At 35.7% G+C, this 20,841-nt stretch overlaps 1 protein-coding gene across 1 annotated transcript; it reads left to right on the top strand.

The window, feature by feature from the left end:
- Positions 1 to 1,227: 1,227 nt before the first annotated feature.
- On the top strand, positions 1,228 to 20,081 carry LOC117417027 (solute carrier family 25 member 36). The gene is made up of 7 exons (XM_034028672.3): positions 1,228 to 1,553; positions 7,326 to 7,496; positions 7,874 to 7,951; positions 10,086 to 10,186; positions 14,798 to 14,864; positions 15,474 to 15,763; positions 16,183 to 20,081. The coding sequence occupies exons 1-7, from the start codon at positions 1,513 to 1,515 to the stop codon at positions 16,374 to 16,376; spliced, it is 942 nt and encodes a 313-aa protein (XP_033884563.1). The 5' UTR covers positions 1,228 to 1,512; the 3' UTR covers positions 16,377 to 20,081.
- The last annotated feature ends 760 nt before the right edge of the window (positions 20,082 to 20,841 follow it).

Here is a 20,841-nt window from a genome sequence, read left to right as displayed (position 1 = left end):
TTTTTTTTTTTTTCAAATCACAGAAGAGGATCAAGCCCAAGTGGGTTTTTTTTTGTTTGTTTGTTTGTTTGTTTGTTTGTTTGTTTGTTTGTTTGTTTGTTTGAGAGAGAGGGAGAGAGAGAGAGAGAGAGAGAGAGAGAGAGAGAGAGAGAGAGAGAGAGAGAGTGTGAAGGACATAATGGGTCTGTGGTATTTCTGATTTCTAACACAAGTTTAGTTATTCAGGCTTTTACTAACAAGTGAACAAACAATATGTCAATCAGAGAGACCAATTATGTATTCTGTTTCTAAACCAGGTCCCTTTTTATTCTGATACTGAGCTGTGCAAACCTGTAAAACCATGTCTACTGTTCCTTTGTTCTTGCCATCTCTGCTGCCACTCATTGCATTCACATAAGCACCTGTGCGTTCAACTAAGAGAACGTTTACATCAGCAGTGATCCTGCACTGCCAAACACTGGAGTGGATTATGACATCACAATGGTCTGAAATCAGCCGTTATCTCAGTAGTAACAAGCTGTGCCTGTTATTATGTATGGCTTGTATTGATGGAAATTACATCACAGAAAGATTCTAGTCCCAAACTTATTGGTCATAAAGGGACCTTCTTGGTTATTTCTTCAGGACATAAAAATAAAAAGGAAAGACAACATAGCCCCTGATAACAATGTACAATCCAAACCAACCACATAGGCTTATAAAAAATACCTCTGCTCTTGTGACTCCGAGGTTACCACAAAGCTGCACACTGCAGCCACTTACATTTTTGGCAATCAGTAAGGATGAGTTACAATTTATTTTATTGCCAACCAACGGAATAAAGTTCATAAGTACCCCTCTATACATCTGATTACATTATTAAATTACACATGTAAGTGTATTACATTGGCTCTTGGAGTTCCACATGTCACACCTACCTACTTTGATGATGATAACATTATTGAATTGTGGTTTGTCACACTTGAGAATTATTGTATTTCTTGTTCTTATTGTATGACTTATATTGTAACACTTGAATGTATTTGTATTTGCTTGCGATTGTAAGTCGCCCTGGATAAGGGCGTCTGCTAAGAAATAAATAATAATAATAATAATAATAACATTTGTCTGAGTGAATGCGCTAGACCTACCCTGATCATGTGAAAGGGGGATGATAGGGCGGGATTATTGACGTCCTCGACAGAGGAGACCAATAGAAGCCTTTGTTTGGAGCCTTGTGATTTGATGATAAACAGACAGCACGGCAACTGCTGCGGTAGTTGGGGGAATGTGATAGAGAGAGTAGGAAGGGAGGACAGAGGTTTAAAGTTACAGTCTGTTCTAACCCGTAGTGGAAAATAACGCTTGTTCAAGCAGGGGCGGAGGGGTCATTTGGTTCATCCGAGTGAAAAAAAAAAACAACAACATACAAATTGAAGACGCAGCGACGAATTCTAGTAGTTGGTTTTCTATACACCCCTACTACTACAACCTGCAAGTTTTCCTGTCTGCTGCAGGAGAGAATGATAGAGAATGAGCCAGCGAGATACCCTGGTGCATCTGTTTGCTGGAGGGTAGGTATTGCAGATAAAATAAATAAATAAATAAACAAACAAATAAATAAAACAGGTATACTATTATGATAGAAATGCAATCAGTGCTTTTTAGTAGGTGCCCTGGTGCTCACTTCATAATTTATAAATAGAGTTTTTCGGGCCTCTATATCGGCATTTTGAAAAGCTGCGTGCATGACTCATGCAGCATACAGTTATAGTGGGTATAAAATTGAGAATGACAGTGACATTTTTAGCATCGAATGACAAGGGTTTGTATTTTAACGTAATCGTTTATATGTGTTTATTACACGTACCAGTACGTTGGCGTTGGCGTTTTATTATTAGGTATTAGGTAGTGATAGCTCAAATTACAATCGTCGATACCAAAATAAAATACTGTTGCCATGATTTTTTACAATGTCAAGGCATCAGTCGACGTTATGTAAACCGTTTAAATGTTATATATATATATATATATATATATATATATATATATATATATATATATATATATATATATACACACACACAATTTGTGTGTTTCTTCAGAGATACTTTAAACATTGTGTTAAGATACACAAGCAAAACAATGTATTTGCTTCCAGTTAAGTGTATATTTTCTTGCACAATCAGTCGTCAGTCGAATTCATTTACACGAAGTTGTGTTCGGTGTGTCAAAGGGGCGTATTTTCAAAGAACACGAGTTGTGTACATGTACATAATTTATTCCACACTAAAGTTACAAAGCATACGATGTAATTATTATTAGTGTCCGACCCCGTTAAGTCTGGAAATGTTTTGATGAAAGGGTTAAAAATTGATTAGGTAGGCCCATCGAGTATAGCGGTTCCTCGGTTGTTTCCTGGAAGCGCTCCCAGGCCTGCATGTGTCACACCCTGGTTCAGGCAGGCTGTTGCCACTCGGTGTCAAGCGGAACGCGCTTGTAGTGTCAAGGTTATTTTGAGGATTTCACTGTGTTTTTATTTAGACAGCGTGGAGATAGTTAGTTACAAATTAATAATACGTAACGATCATATGTGGTTCGTGCGATGGAATTTCAGTTTTAAGTAAACCACATTTCTACACGTCTAAAGTCACTGAAATACGTTTTCGCAAGCTAATTTACACAAAGTAAACGAGCCCACTTTTACCATTAGTTATAGGTGTAAAAGATAATTTACACACATTTGCTTAATTTTAATTGAGGGCTGCATAATTTAAAAAAGAAAAAAAAACTTTAATATGCAGTGCACATAAATACTCGTCCATTTTTATAAACTAATGGTAGAGAGACAAATACAAAAATATACTATATACAAAAAAAATATACAAAGTTGTACGCAGGGACATTTTTTAGTGGTTCAGCTGGTGGTGAACTACTTACACTGCCTACCTCGTACTGCTTTCAGTATGACCTGTTTCCCAAGTTTCCGAGTATTTTGTAAAGACAGCAGGAGTTACACTCTGATTAACTTTGCCACTGATGTGGTATACAAACATGTATAACAAAGTTCACGTACTTGGATTTGGATTTGATTTAGGAGCTATGTGCAGACTGTTTAGGCTGCAAAGCGATTGGGTTTGGAAGTCTTTTTTAGGGATGGCTTGAATAGTTTGCATTTTGAAGAAGCTTAATTTCAGCTCCCCTGATAACTAAGACCTTAAACTTTAAGATCATAAATGTTTGTGTAGTGTCCTACTGTCAAGGCAGCTATTGCATTTGTGATATATATTTACTGCAAAAGTCTAAACAAACCCTAACAGTAACTTTTCCAGTAACTGGTATTTGTAAAATAGTATGTTTCTGTTGGAATTCCAAAACCCATGCTTCTGAACATAAATGAAAGTGCTTTGCAGCCTGACCTTGTATCTGACACAAGTTTTTATTTTATTTTTTGAAACACACTTTCTTTAAGTTAAAGCATTATTAGTAAAAAAAATAAATAAATAACAAAGCAAAACAACTTTATCGTGTCTTTGTAATCTCAAAAGTCTGATAAACAGTGATGGACCAGAACATTTTTATTTTATTTTATTCTTTCCAGTCTTGTGATGTCATTTATTTGATTTACACTGCACACAATGTCATTTTAAGTTGAGTAAGTTAAATATTTATTAAGACAGCAGTTGAAAGACTACAGTACATAACAACATTCAAGGTAAGGTGAAGTATGACACACAGGCAGTTTACTGATTTTATTTATTTTATTTATTTATTTATTTATTTATTTTTATTTATTTATTTTTTAAAGCATTGTGATTCAATCGTAGCATATGCTTTCTGTCATAAAATACTTTAGAAAGCCAGTTTGATTAGCCCACCAATGGTTGCTCTACACTGCACTCCAGAAACAGCAGGTGGGCGAAACCCTATTCATTTTGGATTGAATCCATGTAGATCCTATTTAGAACATTTGGTCTGCTGATTTACTATTCTTGAATATTGTTTATTTTGGATAAAATGCAACAAAGTGTTACATGTATCACATTTAAAAATAATGACAATTTCTAGAACTGCTTTGAAAAAGACTTGATAACAGGAAAGGAAAGGAAAGAAGACTCCTAATGCATAGCAGTTTGATCCATTCCTAGTTTTACGATGAATTTACTAAGACACACCTGAGCTTCTTACCTATACACTGGGGCTAATCAAGCAAAACCTGGAATGGGTGAAACTGCTATGTAATAGGAATCTTATTTATATACCTGTGATAATCCTAACTCTTCTAATAAAAGCAATATACCACTTATTTAAAAAATAAACTATTTAACTATAAACAAACTATTTTGCACATTGTTTTTTGTTTTTAGTGGAGTACTGTTTCATTGTGAAAACAAAGCACTGTACTTTGGAATCACCAATGTAAAGTCACTTAATGGGGCGTTGGGCCACTATGGTATCCTGCTCTGTGGAGTTCTCGGTGGACCGTTTTTGATGAAACTGGCTGCTTGTGCCCCAGGTTGAAATTTGCAGTCAATTGATCTGCAGTTGCTCGCTTGTTTTGCCTTGCACTTAGAATTAATGCACGGATATCACAATCCTGGAGTATGCGCTTCCGACCACTGTTGTCCTTTGCTGATGATGTCTTTCCCTCGGAGTTCCATGCCGACAGCACCTTAGACACCGTTGCTCATGAAACATCAGCAAGTTGATCTGTCTTGGTCACTGAAGCTCCTGCCAAACGCGCCCCAACAATCACCCCTCTTTCAAAGTCACTGAGGTCTCCTTTTGCAGCCATGCTAGCCATTATTGGCAACCAGGCCTGTCCAGCATTTTTATACATGACCCTAAGCATGCTGGAATGTTATTTGCTTAATTAATGCATGAGCCACACCTGTGTGGAAGCCCTTGCTTTCAATATACTTGGTGTCCCCCATTTACCCAGGTGTTTACATTTTTTTGTCCACTACCTGTATTTTTAATTCACTTATTATTTAAACTCTGAATCAGGAGGTTTTACAGTAGATACAATTCTTAACATGTGGAGCTTTGTCAAGAAGAGGTCTGAAATGCCTTAACTTTTAACCTCACTTTCCACTCCCCCATCGCCGAGACCAGCGTTGAGAAACCCCCAAGCTGCACGATGCACCACTTTGCATCTACCAGTAGTTAATTCTAGTATAGAGGGGCATTCTAGAGCTACAGTGTACTGTAGCTAACCAATTTAAATGTATCTGTTGTTGAGCCAGGGTCTGTGGGGGTTATTACAGTACCTTGGTTGTATTTGTTTATCTCTGCCTACAACACTTTCTATAACACTAGCTTTAACTCATTTTGCATTCAGTTAATAGATGATGGGAACCAAACAAAGCGCCCCTAATTCTCAGTTCTTTTGAATCCTTGCTCTGCTGGGTCCTGTGTATTTGGGGTGTTTAAATGTTAAATCATGTATTCCTGTTTTTTATTCATTTTATTGAAAGTCTTGAGTTCCAGTATTTTATACTTTTGGCAGAACAAGAAGTATGCGTAATCTAACTTGCTGAAACGAAATTAATACCAACAGTGAAGCCTCCCAAACCTGTTTTCCTGTACACCGACATTCAAATAACGCTATCTCCAGGACAGTGGTGACTTTCCTGAAATCTATCCCGTAATGTATATATTTAGGTACTGTACTGGTGTGCAGTTTTTCCAAGAGACAGTAGTGGCTTTATATTGAAGAGCACTGCAGACGTTCTGTATTTGGCTGGAACTGGAATGTGAGATCGCAAACAACCAAGCTGCATTCTAGGGGAAAGGTTAACCTTGCAAGTACTTCGAACTGAAGTATAAAAATAGGCAGTCGTTTTTATGCCAGTATTTGAAGGACCATCCAGTCTGTTTATTTCTAAAAAGGTAGTTTTTGCTTAAGATTTACAAACTTCCCTCTCTATTTACTAAACATTTAATCTTTGTCAAGAATATGCATGTTGGATATAAGGTGTTATTTATTCAATGTCTATTCAAAGTTGTACACATGTTGTCCCATTGACATTAATGTTGTTGTAGCCGCAGCGGTTTTAAGTAACAGCACTCTTTCCCATGAAAACATTTAAATAAATACAATGATTGTTAAAATCACTGCATTTTAAGTATAGAAGTTGTGCGACCTTTAACCTTGTTGCACTTATCAGAGGGTGTTCATTTACTCTCATACTGTGGGCTGGTATCACCAATTAGCATTAATCATGGACTACAATACCTTACCTAAAATAACAGGTAGTCCCAAATTAGTGCATATCAGCAAGATTAGTGCAGCAGCTCCTGGTTCTGCTTGAACTTTGCTTTTGCGCATGCTTGAACGAGAGAATGCAGGGTTGTTGAATCTTCAATTCCAGGATCCAGAGGTAGACTTTGTCGTTTGTTTTAAATTTGTTTGGATTAGACTAGTGACAACCTACCGTCATTTAATCGCACATGAAGGAAGGAAGAAAAAAAAAAAAACACGTGCTTGTATTGTGTAATACTGCTTGGCCTAGTTCATGTCCTGTAACTTTACAAATGCATTGCATCATGCAGTGGATTATAAGTACCTGATAGGAACTCTAATACAGTTAATTAAACCAGGAGTTGTAAATGCTTGGCTGTTGTCTTTTGTCTTGGAATGCTGCTTCTGAATTGTTTTATAACCTGATAATTGTAAACTAATGCTGGGTTGGATTTGATCAACCTATAGTATACCGCAAAGCAATAAGCTACAGCTGGATTGTTTTAAAACCTTGCAGCACTGGGAGAATCGCCCTGGATTTTAGTAACCACCAGTCCATGGGGATGCAGTCCGGCAGGATTCATAAAATGCTGTCATCTATTTGGGATAGAGGTTGATCAAATCAACCCCCTTAAAGGAAATACATTCAATTGAATGACCATTTTCTGATTGTGTTGCTGAGAAAGAATTCCACACACGAAGGTGCCCTTTTCTTGAATTTCAGTAACAACTCTGTATTTAAGCCAAAATGTAATTAGTTGGATTGATTTTTTTTTTTTTCATTCACATGCAAGTAATTTACAAAATACATATTTATACCCACATGCACACCAGTACACACAGTAGATTTAATTACTTGGAGATCTTAATTCAAGATCAGACGATTAGTTCCATTGTGTATTTTTCCCTTAAGGGCTTTTTCAAGTTAGAACAACTATAACTGCAAACTCCCTTTTCATCTGTAATATTGGACAATTTGGGTTTGAACTGTTTTCATTTTGCTTTTTGTTTGACAGCATGCACCATAGTGTTCTGCTGAAAGTCATTTGACTTTTTAAATTTCTGTGTGAAATGTCATTGTGTGTTATGCTTTTAATTGCAGGTGTGGGGGCACAGTTGGTGCAATATTGACATGCCCGCTGGAAGTGGTGAAAACAAGGCTGCAGTCTTCCTCTGTCACGCTTTACATCTCCGAAGTGCAGCTCAGCACTGTGAATGGGGCTAGTGTCAACCGAGTGGCCCGTGTCTCTCCTGGACCTCTTCATTGCCTGAAGTAAATATGAACTCTTTTTATAGTCAAAGGTTCATTTAAATTGGGCCCAAACTCGCAAGACATGAAGGCATTGCTGAAATATTTATCTATCATGATGAGCGTTTATTCCTATTGCTAGGTCTCAAGAGCACAATTACAGCATGTCCCATACAAGTTCTAGATAAAACTTCTGAACTTTTTGCTCTTTGGGAATGATTTATTTGAAAATCATAATAATTTGTTCTGGCAGCTAAGTGGCTGTTCTGATGGAAAAAATGTTACTGTATTCCATAATTACTTTGCCTAGGACCATTTCTGGGGAACCATTTCAGGTTAATGGGATTCCCAGTAGAGTTTTTTGTATAACACATTTTTTATTATCTTCCTTTTCTTTTAAGACAAATACTGGAAAAAGAAGGCCCTCGTTCGCTTTTCAGGGGTTTGGGACCTAATCTGGTGGGTGTGGCTCCTTCCAGGTAAGCCTGTCTTGTTCCATTTATTGGGACTTAGCTCCTTATTCAGATAAACTGTAGCTCATACTTGTGAGTGTGAATTATAATGGGATTTGGTCTTGTCACAGGTTGTAAGTGTAAAACAAAAAACATGCTAACTGTGAAGACAGAGGTTCTAAGTATTCTAAATTAATGATTTGATAAGACGGTTATTGGTATTTATTTGCTGTTTTTGGCCCGTCATCCGACATTGTTGCAAAATGAATAAAGTAGGCACTGCTACACCAGCCATGAAACCGGTTAGACAAAAGAGCTGGGGGGAAAAAAAAAATAGCAGACTTGCTCAGCATTACGAATTACTTCAACTGTGTTAATAGCAAGGTTACAACATAGAGCTATGTAATTGAAATGTAAAGCATAGGCAAGGCTAATACTAAGCAGATAGACGGAAGTCCTTGTCAGAATAAAGCTGTTCAACACTATGCTTGTGTAATACTTAATGTGTGTAATAGCTGGACAAATTGCAAGCCCAGAGGTAAGTCACAGAAATGCTAGGCATGTGACAAGTGCTTTGTTGATCACTCTGGTTTTATAGACCCAGCTAATGAGATTTCCCTAAAGTTAATGTTATCTGGTAATCTAAAACATTTGGAAATGTGGCAAGATTTACCTTGATTTCTTTTAATGAAAGTTTGCTTTTGTGTTGTACGTAATGATATAGTGACCTAAAGTACCTAGACACACCTTCGTTTATAACCAATCACAACGCAGATAAATTATGAAGGATGACTTGCCATATGTGTCTTGCAGATTAATAAAGCTGAAATCAGTAGGCTGGAAATGTTTCCAACATCCTGTCTGTATTGATCACATTTCTCATGATTAATTTACTGCGAGATGGTTCTAAAGCCTGTTTCTCAGATTTTTACCTTGACAACGCAAAATGATTAAGACTTTGCTTCTGTTTATAAAATATGTGCTGTAGTGTATTCACCACAAGAGCTCAGTCCTTCAAGTGGCTTCAGCCTTCAATCCCAGGATGCTTAGAATCTGTTATTGTTACTGGGCTTAAATTACAAACTGTTGAACTGAATTAGATCACACCTGACCTGTATAACGCATGGTAATAAATAGTGCTCTATAAAGCCTGAGCATACTGTAGCAGAAAATGTTTAAAACAAACAAAGTTTACATAAAAACGGCCAGTCCTACATCTCCCACTCCAGTTTGTTTATCCTTCCAGTACAAACAAGTTTCCTTGCAGAAAAAGATTACCCTAGCCGCCTTAATTCCTGGAGAGGTAACTGGAACTGCCAGCCCCAGTTTGAAGAAACTGCATGGACATGGGCCACAAGAGGTTATTTCACAACGCTGCCAATCAAAGTCACAGTGACTCACTTTAAACAGTGTTTACGTCTAATCAAATCAGCTCAAATATTAAAGGCAATATCTTGGGGACAGCTGGCTTTTGATGTTGACCTACTTTTCATGTTGCTGACACTTATGTCATGCGTTAATTGTATATTTGGCAAAGGTTTTAGGTTACTGGCCAACCTTGTTGGCTAAGGCTTAGTAGTAAGGGTAAGTGTTGGATCAGCTATTTGCAAATTAGCAAGTATCGTTGATTTTACCGACCGAGCACAGTGTGTGTAAAGGGAACGGATGTTACTTTATATTTGTAGTATATTCTTTACACACTCGGTCATTCAGGAATATTACATTCATTCTATTTCTCATGAACAAGTTAATGTTTATGGTTTGTAGCAAAGCACATTGTCAAGTTTTTCTTCTTGCATGGGCTTAACTTCATCAGCTGACTTATTCCAATATAAACACCAAAAAGAAAGACTTGATTTGTACATTTATACTTTAAATGTTTTGGTTTTTTTTAAATAAAAATATAAACTGTGTGCTGTGCGGATCATCTGAATTATGCAGGAAATGCATGATTTAGTTTTGAGGTCCTAACCAAATAACATCAATTATTCTGTAATAAATTAAATTCAAAATATTATTTGCATAGGTCCAGCAGCATAGCATTTATTACAGAATATATTTCCAATGTAGTACCTAGTCGCAAGCAACCTTTTTTTTGTTGTATCAATATGTATGTTCAGACTCACCCACCAGTATTGTTCACTGTGTCCTCCATTTATAGAGCTATATACTTTGCTGCTTACTCCAGTTCAAAAGAGAAATTGAATGGTATTTTTGAGCCAGATTCAACCCAGGTGCACATGGTTTCAGCTGGACTTGCAGGTAAGGATCATGTATAGTTTTTTATTTCTTTAATTACACCACCATCTTATACTTTTTAGGTTACAACCTTCAAAACTGCAGATGTTACAGGTAAAATAAAAGGGGAGGAAATAATCAGAACAGTTTTTTTTTGTATTTTATTGTTTTTCATTTGTCTTTTGGATTGATTTATTTTATCAAAGGTAAAGCAGAACAGTTTAGGGACACACACATCGATTACTAGCTTTAAGTCACTAGCGTCTCTTTCTCAGCCATTATTAAATCTGTTTAATAGTGGCTGCTCTGTTTGTGGGAGTAAACATTATGCAAGTCATGCAAAATAATCATTAATAAAGCCAGCAGTCATTTAATCAGATTCTGCTGGAAATTAAATATTCTTGTTTTTAACTAACACAACCAGAAACTCAGGATATGTTTGCTCTATTTTTTTTTTAGTAATAATATGCATATTTATTTCTATTAAAGGATTGTCGATTTAACTTTTGCTTTAATTGACTAATAATGGGTGTGCTCTGGTAATGTCAAAGTTTATTTCTGGTCACTGATGAAAGTTTTACTTCATGAATAGTGTTTTTCTCAAAGAAGTTCTGGGAGGTGGTAAAATTAGGATGCAACAAGAATAATACAACTTGACCGTCTTAGTTGCAGATTTAAATCAATTAATTTAAATAGTTTTACTGGGTTTATTAATTGTACATTACTTTATAGACAGTAACATTGGCAGGTGAAGGAATACGTGGGAGTTTATGACAAAGGGGTTTGTACTAATACTTAATTGCAACATTTCTTTAGAGAAAAACACTTGTGAATTGTTTAAAAATTTTCTTTATACCTTTTTCATTTTAATCATACAATCATTTTATATGTGTTTTTCAAAGGACCTGTGTCATATCGGTCAAAATGGGTTCCCATCCCAACCAAGTGTTTTTTTTTTTTTTGAAGGATGTAGGACATGGATATTTTCATGGTGTTGTGCATTCAGGTCCATTCATGTGTGTTTGGTCAGTTGACAACATAATTCTCCTGGTTGGAGTGGGGCCAGATATAGACATTATGACAGAGTCTGTGACACAGGTTCTTAAATTTTCTTGTGACCATTAAAAATGTAAAATACATTCTTCTTTTATTATTGTATGTCTTCTATGTCTACAAATTAAAAAAGGGTAATGCTAAATTATCAGCACTGTCTTTAGTTTTGGTTGTGCTTGAAAAGCAGAGATTTACATTTGTTGCTAACTGCTTCTAAACAGTACGGCTTGACACTGTTTGTGTGCAGTGCAGACAAAACGCTAAGATTTAGGCATGCAGCTGTGACGCAGAATGGTGACGCTGGATGGCCCCTGCTGATTGACTTCTGAGGTAGCTCATTGATTTCTTCTCGGTTATAATGTGCAGATTCATGACTGCCTTGCAGCCTGCCAGCTCTATTAACCTTTTATAATTACCCAGTTGACGTCTCAGGTCCAGTAAGAGCCCTCTGTCGAGTTAAGGTAATGACCCATACACGTTTTCTAGTCTCGAATGGAAAATGCTAACCTTGTCATTGGTGGACACAGTTATTGTTCATGTCAACCAATGGAATAAATATTTTTAAGCAATGAAGGTTAAATGTTGCTAAAATGTTTATTCCGTTAATGTTACTGTGGAAGATAATGGTAACAATTATTTATGTAATCAAACCTAAACCATACAGGGTGTTCAAGTTGAACTGAGCAAGACCAAAAAAAAATAAATCTAGTTATGCCTTACTTCTAGAGCTTTGTTCTAATAATGTGTGGTTTTAGTTTGACTTGTACTGTACAAGTTAGTCAGCATCAAAATGCAGTAGATTTTATTATCATTAACCTTTCGGTGTGTTTATGGCCTTCAGGGTTTTGCATTACATCTGAAAAACAAATCTGTAAAGTAGTTCATTTTTAAACCATCAGTCCCTTTATGCAAGAAGGATAAGTTATCCATTCCCTGAAAAGTCTTTTGTATCCTGCAGTGTTGTCCAGCGATCTTAAAAATAGACTTTATTCTAGCAATGCAGTGTTAGCCCTGCTGTCAAGGGTGTATGACCCTTTGACTGTTGTCATTTTGCAATTAAAGTTGAATGCCTCTGTAATCTGTGCGAGTCCTTGGTAGCAGAAGGGGATACTGTCAGAGGGCATTAATAAAGCTATACGAATAAAGCTGTAACTGTAATCCGTGCATTAGCATTCAACACAACCTGCTAGTCATTGTGATTTTGCAATTGTGTTTCAGTTCTCCTAGCAATGCTGGTGAGAATACAAAGCTATTTCCTCCTAAATTGAAAAGTTAGCAGCAGAGACTGACAATTTAATTGGCTGAGTAAAACGGCTATCGGAGCCATCTGACTTTGATTTCACCTGGAGTTATAAGGCTATTTATATTTTAAAAACTCATGAAAAGTTAGTCGACATATGAAATCTATCCGCAAGCTTATCCAAAAATTTGCCGGAACATGCGCTGGATTATGATCACTTCGTAGGATGTATTCTGCTTCACCTGCAAAAAGAAAATAACCAAATAAGATATTGCTAAGTTTATCTTTCTTTGAAACAAAGAATGTTTATAGAAAACAATCTCTTGTGTTTTTACTGGAGAGGGCTGACAAGGTTAGCATTTGAACAGTCTTTCATGCACTACTATTTATTTTTATTTTTTTGTCTTAAAATCTTGTTTTTTGTTTTTTCAAAATCATTGCTCCAGGGTAGGAGATTATATATATATATATATATATATATATATATATATATATATATAATATATATTTAAACAATTTAATATTGCTGTAACTGGCAGATGATTTATTACTCGTTTGTAATTTTTGTTTTAGTTATTTTACCTTTTGGCCCATTTTTATTTTATTTATTTATTTATTTTCAATTGCTATTGTAATATCAAAGCACAGCAAAAACCTCACAATTATTGATTAGTAAAACCCTTCTTCCATAGGGGTTTAGTGTTGCACGTTCACCTAATGAGGTCACTGCTTGTCATTGTGGTACAGAAAAGCCTGTGTCTATTTTAGGCATTTACTGTAGATTTCTCCCGTGAAAAGAGTGAGATCCCCATCCGCAGGTCACATCCTGCAGAAATAAGGACTAGCTTTATCCCCGTGAGTACTCAACAGAGCGTCTATTGCAGCCTGTAGTTTAAACTACGCTTTGCAGTTTTGTAATACAGTTGATAGTTCTTTTTTGTGTTTTTTTTTTGTTTGTTTTTTTATGTAAACTTTACATATATTTACATAATGATCACCTTTTAGAATTTATTAATTGTATAAATAGTAGTGTGACTGTTAACAAAATGGTCTTCTGCACTGTTCACTGGTTGGAAAGAGTACATTTTCTGTGCAGCCCAGGGGGAGATGGTAAAAGTCACTTCCCACTGAAGGCTGTTTTTCAAACACACAAACAACTTGAATTACAATGCAGTCTCAACATGCTGTTGCTTCTGCGTTCCTCCACGGATGAGAACATTGCTGCATATTATATATAATGTATAACATAAATAACTTCAATAATACTAACACTCCTTGTCTGACTTTAATTCTAATGGGCCGCTTAGTCTACAGAATTGAAATGCAACCATTTCTTTTACTTTAGAAGAAAGCAAATGGCTTTTCCAGCCGGTATTGGGTCCTTTTGGAGCCGCCTTTTCATTCATATTTGTATTTCTGTGACCGAGACTCTTTAATGTTGGCCTAATTTGTGTAATTTGTTAAACAGCTGGTGCAAATGAATGATTTCACCACAGTTGAAGTGAGCTTTAATGCTTTGCTTTGGAGAGCAGTTCTCTCACAGAACTGGTGCAACTCTCCCACCCCCTTAATTTACTACAGCTTGATACCGTGGACTGTAGTGTCTGAGGAGCAGGCTGTTGGCTTTCTTATTTTACTGTTTAGTCAGGGCAGAAATGTATTTATTAGAATGCACAAAATTATGTCTTTACATTTGACATTATTCTACAGTATATATTATTTTTTTTATTGTTTACAATGCTTCTAAAGAAAAGCCGTAAATGTTAAAAAAAATTAAATAAAAAAAATCTATAGGCAGGTATGTTTACATTGTAGCTTTGAGAGACAAGTCTTAATTCCTGTGTTAACATAGATTGATTTAGACAACAGATTTAGTGCATAGATGTTTGTGTCCTTGTGAGCTGTATTTATGGCTCATTAATACATATACATGATATGTTTTGCCTATTGGCTGGAACTTGATATAAGCAATATACATTTCTTTAAGTGGTTCAGTTGAAAAATAGATTTCAAAAGTCCAATATCAAGATGATGATTATTATTATTATTATAAGCTATTGTTTATTTATGGCTCATATTGCAACTCATCCACCTGCAGAAAAAGTGATGAAAAACTTTATTTAATGTTTACCAGCAATTATAGTTGAGGGCTGTTCCATTGTGTGTGTCTTTTTAAAGGAGCATATAAGTACAGCTCATGAAGGTCAGCACAACACATTTAAAACAGTAGTATATCAAGGCTTTTGTTTTTAAATGTCTATCCCCCATTAGTTAGCTCACAATGTATTTGTTTTTTAACCATTACCATCTCAAAACCTAAATCTGTTGCAATTTCTTTATAGGGTTCACTGCAATCACGGCCACTAATCCCATCTGGCTAATAAAGACTCGCTTACAGCTGGATGCAAGGTAAGAAAATGCACATTATTGCTGTCTATACAGATTCTTACACATACAAGCGACGTGATTTATCAAACAAAAGCCAGCTTAAGAAATGTTACTTTAGTGGTTTAAAAAAAAAAAAAAAAAAAAAATGAAGTAGAATACTTTTGTAGCAATCAATTTGGTATTTTCTTACATTTGGTATAATTGATTACTGTATTGATCTCTGCATTATTGTTCACTTTGTTCCTGTCTTGTTATCGCCTCATACGCCACTGTTAACAAAAAGCTTCTAGAAGCTGTGACATACTCAATCCTTATTTTAATGGAAGACCTACTATTTGTAAACCAAACAAAGTGCTGGCTAACTGACACAAAGAATCGTCAAAGTTATTAGTAGCAATAACAGTAACAAACTGCTTACCAGCTATGTTTTCTATTTGTCTGGATAAATTGCATAATGGTATCTAAGCCTTTATTTCAGTTGCTCTGGATATGTCAAAGTATTTTCCCTGAAAAATTGTCTTTGTAAGCCGTGTATTATTCTGTCTTCTGAGTTTATCTGTTAAACAAATAGTGTCCATAATCCCAACCCTCTCTCTCTTTTTGTTTTTCTTTTTTTTTTTTTTCTTTCAGAAACCGGGGTGAGACGAGAATGAGCGCATTTGAATGTATCAGAAAAGTTTATCAGTCTGATGGGATCCGTGGTTTTTACAGGGGCATGTCTGCTTCTTACGCCGGCATCTCGGAGACTGTTATTCATTTTGTAATTTATGAAAGTATTAAACGTAAATTACTGGAAGCTAAGACTGCTTCTGCCATGGACGATGAGGAAGAGTCTGTAAGGAATGCTTCTGATTTTGTTGGACTGATGTTGGCTGCAGCCACCTCGAAAACCTGTGCCACTTCTATAGCATATCCTCATGGTAAGAGCATCATTTCTTGTTGTGAAATTTAAGGTCGGGATAGTTCAGTGTGTGCTAACTTGGAGGATTGAAATAGATCTTGGCCCTCAAGGGAATATTGCTCACTATGTTTGGGAACAAACATAAATAGAGATCATTAAGAATATGTCCTCTGTATTAGAGAGAGATACTTTGTTACTTTAAAAATTGGACCAAAATCGTTTAAAGAAGTGAATATTAAAGCCCCAGCTCTCTTCTAACTAGAGGTGGCTTGCTTTGATCTCTGCCTTTTGGGTTGGGGTGTGTGTTGGTATAACTTTTTTTTTTGTTGTATTAATACCATTTTCACAATATTACCCAAACACCTGTTATGATTGTATGATTAACTACGCTACACAACAAAATGTCTAAACTTTCTTTCTGCCACTTCCCCCTTGCAGAAGTAATACGAACCAGGCTACGAGAAGAGGGAACAAAATACCGATCTTTCTTCCAGACATTATCAATGGTTATAAAAGAGGAAGGCTACAGAGCGCTTTACCGTGGTCTTACCACGCATTTGGTGAGACAGATTCCAAACACAGCTATTATGATGTCGACCTATGAGCTTGTAGTTTACCTGCTTGATGGATAACAACCAGAAGTGTGACCATGAACAAGTTGGGAGACCAAAGGACTGGAGCGGACCAGGAAAAGTTTGGTGCCAGGATGGAAAAGAAACCAATTGGAAGGACTAAAGCTACAGATAAAGAATGGCAGACTGGTAAACGGTTGTCTTGCTCTGAAAGAGGAAAAATGGTGAACCAGGGCTGTCATTCTGTGCATCTGTCTCTGGCAATGCTACTTTAAAAATAAATAAATTAATAATAATAATACAAAAAAATAAGAAAGAGCCTGCTAACAGGAGAATGCTTGTTGGACAAAAAAAGCCAGCTTTCAAAGCGGTCATGTTTCCTATCATGTTTAAATAAGATTATTATTATTATTATTATTATTATTATTATTATTACAAAGTTTAGAGTGACGGTTCCCTTTCTCAGAAAAAAAATAGAAAATATATCAGTAAAGATAGTGCCGGTTACAAATGATGGTCCCTAAAACTGTAATTGAAATATAAATATCATATCCTGCTTTTCTCGTATAGTTTAAGTTTATTTTTTTAATGAAATGGTAAACTAAGCCACTTTTTTTTTTTACATTTGAGTGAAGTTAAAAGTTTATTTTTTTTTGAAAGGTTTAAACTTTTAATGAAAATAGAACTACAGTGCTGTTATAAGCAATGCATGTGGGGCTAATACATAGTCTTGTATGTCCATAAAGAATGCAGACTGGATAATGGTTCAGAGAGGGACATTTTTTAAAAACCTTATCTTCAATTTGAATGGAAATCAAGCTTTGGTTTCTGTAGGAATAAATCAGCATAATGTATTATTATTTTTATTTCTTATTTTTTCTCAAGGCATCTCAAACTTGCAAGTGACTTGGTAGTAGGCAAAGGGTGGACTTGGTAGTAGGCAAAGTTTAAGTATCCAGGTAACAAACTCTTCTTGCAGCAGTATTATGGTACCTTGTCATAGCAAAACATCTGTTAACCCTCTGATTGCTATCACAGCCCATCAAACTTCAAAAGTGACTGTTATACATAATAGGAAACATGGAAAATATTTTATTTCAAGCATTCCCCATTTTTAAGGTGGCATAATCCCTTTTAGTGAGCAGTGTAAGCTGTAAGTGGGGCTTGTGAATTGACAGAACTTGGCATTGTTAGGGTTAAACTCTGTAGTAAAATTTGATAGAATTAGCAAAACAGGAGTCCCTCATGTTTAAGGTTAGAGTATTGGATTTAGGACAAGCCTTGAATTAGTTTACACACGTTTTGATGTGAAATCCATTAATACTGTAATCTGCTAATGCAAGTTGAATAAAAGCCCCAGTGTTGTCAGAAACAGAAGTACTGGAACCCCCTCTTCTTTCTCTTTGTTTTTCAGTGTGCATGTGGCCTCTTACATGGCTGTTCATTGTGCAATGTACTGTGTCCTACACAGTAGAACAGGTTTACTGGCAAATCCTTCACTGCCAAAATGTATGAGATCTAATTCTGAGTTTCTTAAATCTCTATATAGAGAAAAAAAGACAGGGCTTTACAGTGCTTGAAATCCATGTTGGCAGCTTTTCTTGTTTGCCTTTTAGTATTGTTATGGGTTGTATATGTGGGACTTGTACAGTAAGTAGCTCACTCCTATCATAAGTTAGCCTTTTATACAGTAATTGTGCTAATTGTATTCATAATTGAGATGGTGAACTGTAGTTGGCATGACTATTTCAACATTTTATAAAGGTACAATTTTAAAGTGTGTGGTTCTCTTTTTTAAGCAGATATTTGCTGTCCTTTTTACTGGTCTTATACCCTGTGCTTGCAGTTCCTTTTAATACTTCAGTTACAAAACCTTAGAATCCAATATTCTGACCTCTGCAACATACTGATTGAGCATTGTTGTCTCTGGTTATATCATTTACTTAAATGTAAGAGGTACAGGTGAAAAGCCAAGCTGAACGCACACTTTTAACTAAAAATACTAAATATATATATAACAAACTTAACTGAACATTTCTTATAACTGTTTCACCTTCCCTACTGATAGAATGCCCATATACAAACAATCAGAAGTAAAAACTATGCATTAGGGGATATACACAAGCCAAGCAGGTAAAGCAGACCAGTCTAATTCTTCCCATTGTAAATTGCAACTGCATTTTATGCAGTGGCTTTAGGTTGATTCCTTATGCACTTTGTGGCCTTTTAGGCTAGTGATGATCTTGTTTTTCTGTGTTTTTTGTCATGTACTCTCAAAATAGTATTAAGCAAGAAGTGTTCTTACTAAAATAATTCCTTTGAACATATTGTACAGTTCAATGTACTGATTAGTGCAGGACATTATATGGTGTTGATTGCTTAGGTCCACGCAATATACAGTAGCTTGCAGTTAAAGTACTTTTATGACTGCGTTTGTTGAATATCTAATGTGTTTTGGAAACCATTGCAACATGATGCAATGTAGAATAATGCATTAGTTCTTTTTTTGATTTAATGACATGCTGGCTTTGGTAACATACTTTTATTAGGTGGTTTAGGTTGTGATTTATTTGTTCCTTGACCACCCTCTTACTTGTTCTAACAGTTTGTAATTGAAATATAACTATTCACCTCCTTTCTCCACAAATCTGTGTACATTCACTGCTTATAACTCTGGTCACCAAACGATTCAATATGAAGAACTCCTTTAGGGTGGCTGTGCTAGCCTTTGTTGAAGTAGCTAACCATTACGGCAGTGGTTGATCTGTCCAGCACTTCACATGCAATTCTGAATAGGATTTAGTGACTGTCCATATCAGTTTTAAGAAAACTCCACTATGGGTGTTCCCAAACGTAATCAAGATTTGTGTGGTTTAGTGCCTGTGATTTTGTAGTACTAGCCTATGCAGCCACCTGGTCACTGGTGGTTGAATCTAATAGAACCATCAATAAAGTGTGGATTACAATTGAGTGGTGAGTGTATTCATCCTTTTTACAGTTATTAATTTACTAAATGGTGATGTGAGCTTTTATGTTTTTTTTTTTTCTTTTTTTAGAATAAAGCAGATGCTACTACAGAAATGGGTTTAAATACATTCTTTGGCCCAAAATCCAGGACTGTTTCTCAATTTATTGAAGATCCCGGTTTAGTATACTCTAGAAATTAAGCATTTATTATATCAAAACTATATTGAAGCTAATTTAGTAAGCAGTTTTGATGTTGTGTTCCATCCTACTGGGAATGATTGGACCTATATCAAACCCATTTTATATTCCTCGTAGCTGTAAACCGGGCAAGGCACTGATCTGACATCCGACTCATGGCTGCCACCTGTATGTTGTTCAAATACTGTATATTGTATACATTTAAGACACACAGTAGGTGGATGTACCTTGATTGGAATATGTACCCAGATTTGATTTTGGTGATATTCTTGGCCCTATCAAAAAAAAAAAAAAAAAAAAAAAAAAAAAGAGAAATTAAAATGGTAAAAGTCCTGGATTTTCTTCTATGTGTTTTTTTTTTTACCATTGTTGAGCAATGAACTATTCTGTTCTACACTGTTCTTGTGTTTGGTAGGAAAATACCTTTTTTTTTCCCCAGAAGGTGGTGGTGCTGCACTACTTACTGGTTAATACTAGACTGCCTGTGAAGAAAATAAGTGTTTTTGTTGAACCTGAAGAATATGTGGCCTCTTCAATGCCCCACTATGCATTATCATACCTCCTTTTGTAAATAATAAAAGAAAATGCAAATTAATATGATTTCCGTGTATCTGAGTCTCTTCCTTTTTCTTTCTTTTTATAAAGGAACATTTTACTTTGTGGCTAATTTTTCTTGTTGCTTTTGATTATTGGGTTTGTGATGTTAGTTACATATACATCTAATGTTATTTGGATTGACTGATGTAGTAATGCTCTCATTAAATGATACATCTTGTAAAACAATGCAGTAAATTAAGCTAGTCCTATTTATTTTGTTGCCCATTAAAATAATTACACTATTTGAAATACATTAAACCCTTAAATAATAGATGAAGTTAAATGTGAGGTTGCTTTTACAGATGTTTTAAGGCAGATGTCCTTCGTTGTTAATAGCCACGGTGAATTTGTCTAAAGCAGTGGAGAAACCTGTTTGAGTACCCATGGCAAGCCATTTTAACTTGCAGTGTTCTGCAATAAAGCCTAACATACTCTGATTCTCCACTTGATACCAGTTTAATGATCATGGTCACTCCTGCAATGTGGGTGGCTGAATATTCGTGGGATTTGAACTTGGTATCCCTGAACAGTGTTAACAAACTGCTGTGAAAATCATAAATATAAATTAATAGATCTTCCCCTGAAAGGAATGGACTATATTGAGGAGAAGTGAACTGGAGCCATGCAAGTATCGCTGCATCTTTTTCTCGAATCCAAAATATCTTTTGAACTCTCATTAGGGAAATGTTGAAGTTGTTTTCAACTTGTTAATTTATCAACACAGCCAAGTACGCTATGGCTTCTATATTAATATATTCTATAA

Source organism: Acipenser ruthenus, chromosome 12 (genome assembly GCF_902713425.1).
Source record: "Acipenser ruthenus chromosome 12, fAciRut3.2 maternal haplotype, whole genome shotgun sequence".
In the NCBI taxonomy this organism is placed as follows: domain Eukaryota; kingdom Metazoa; phylum Chordata; class Actinopteri; order Acipenseriformes; family Acipenseridae; genus Acipenser; species Acipenser ruthenus.
This window is presented reverse-complemented; position numbering and strand designations above follow the sequence as displayed.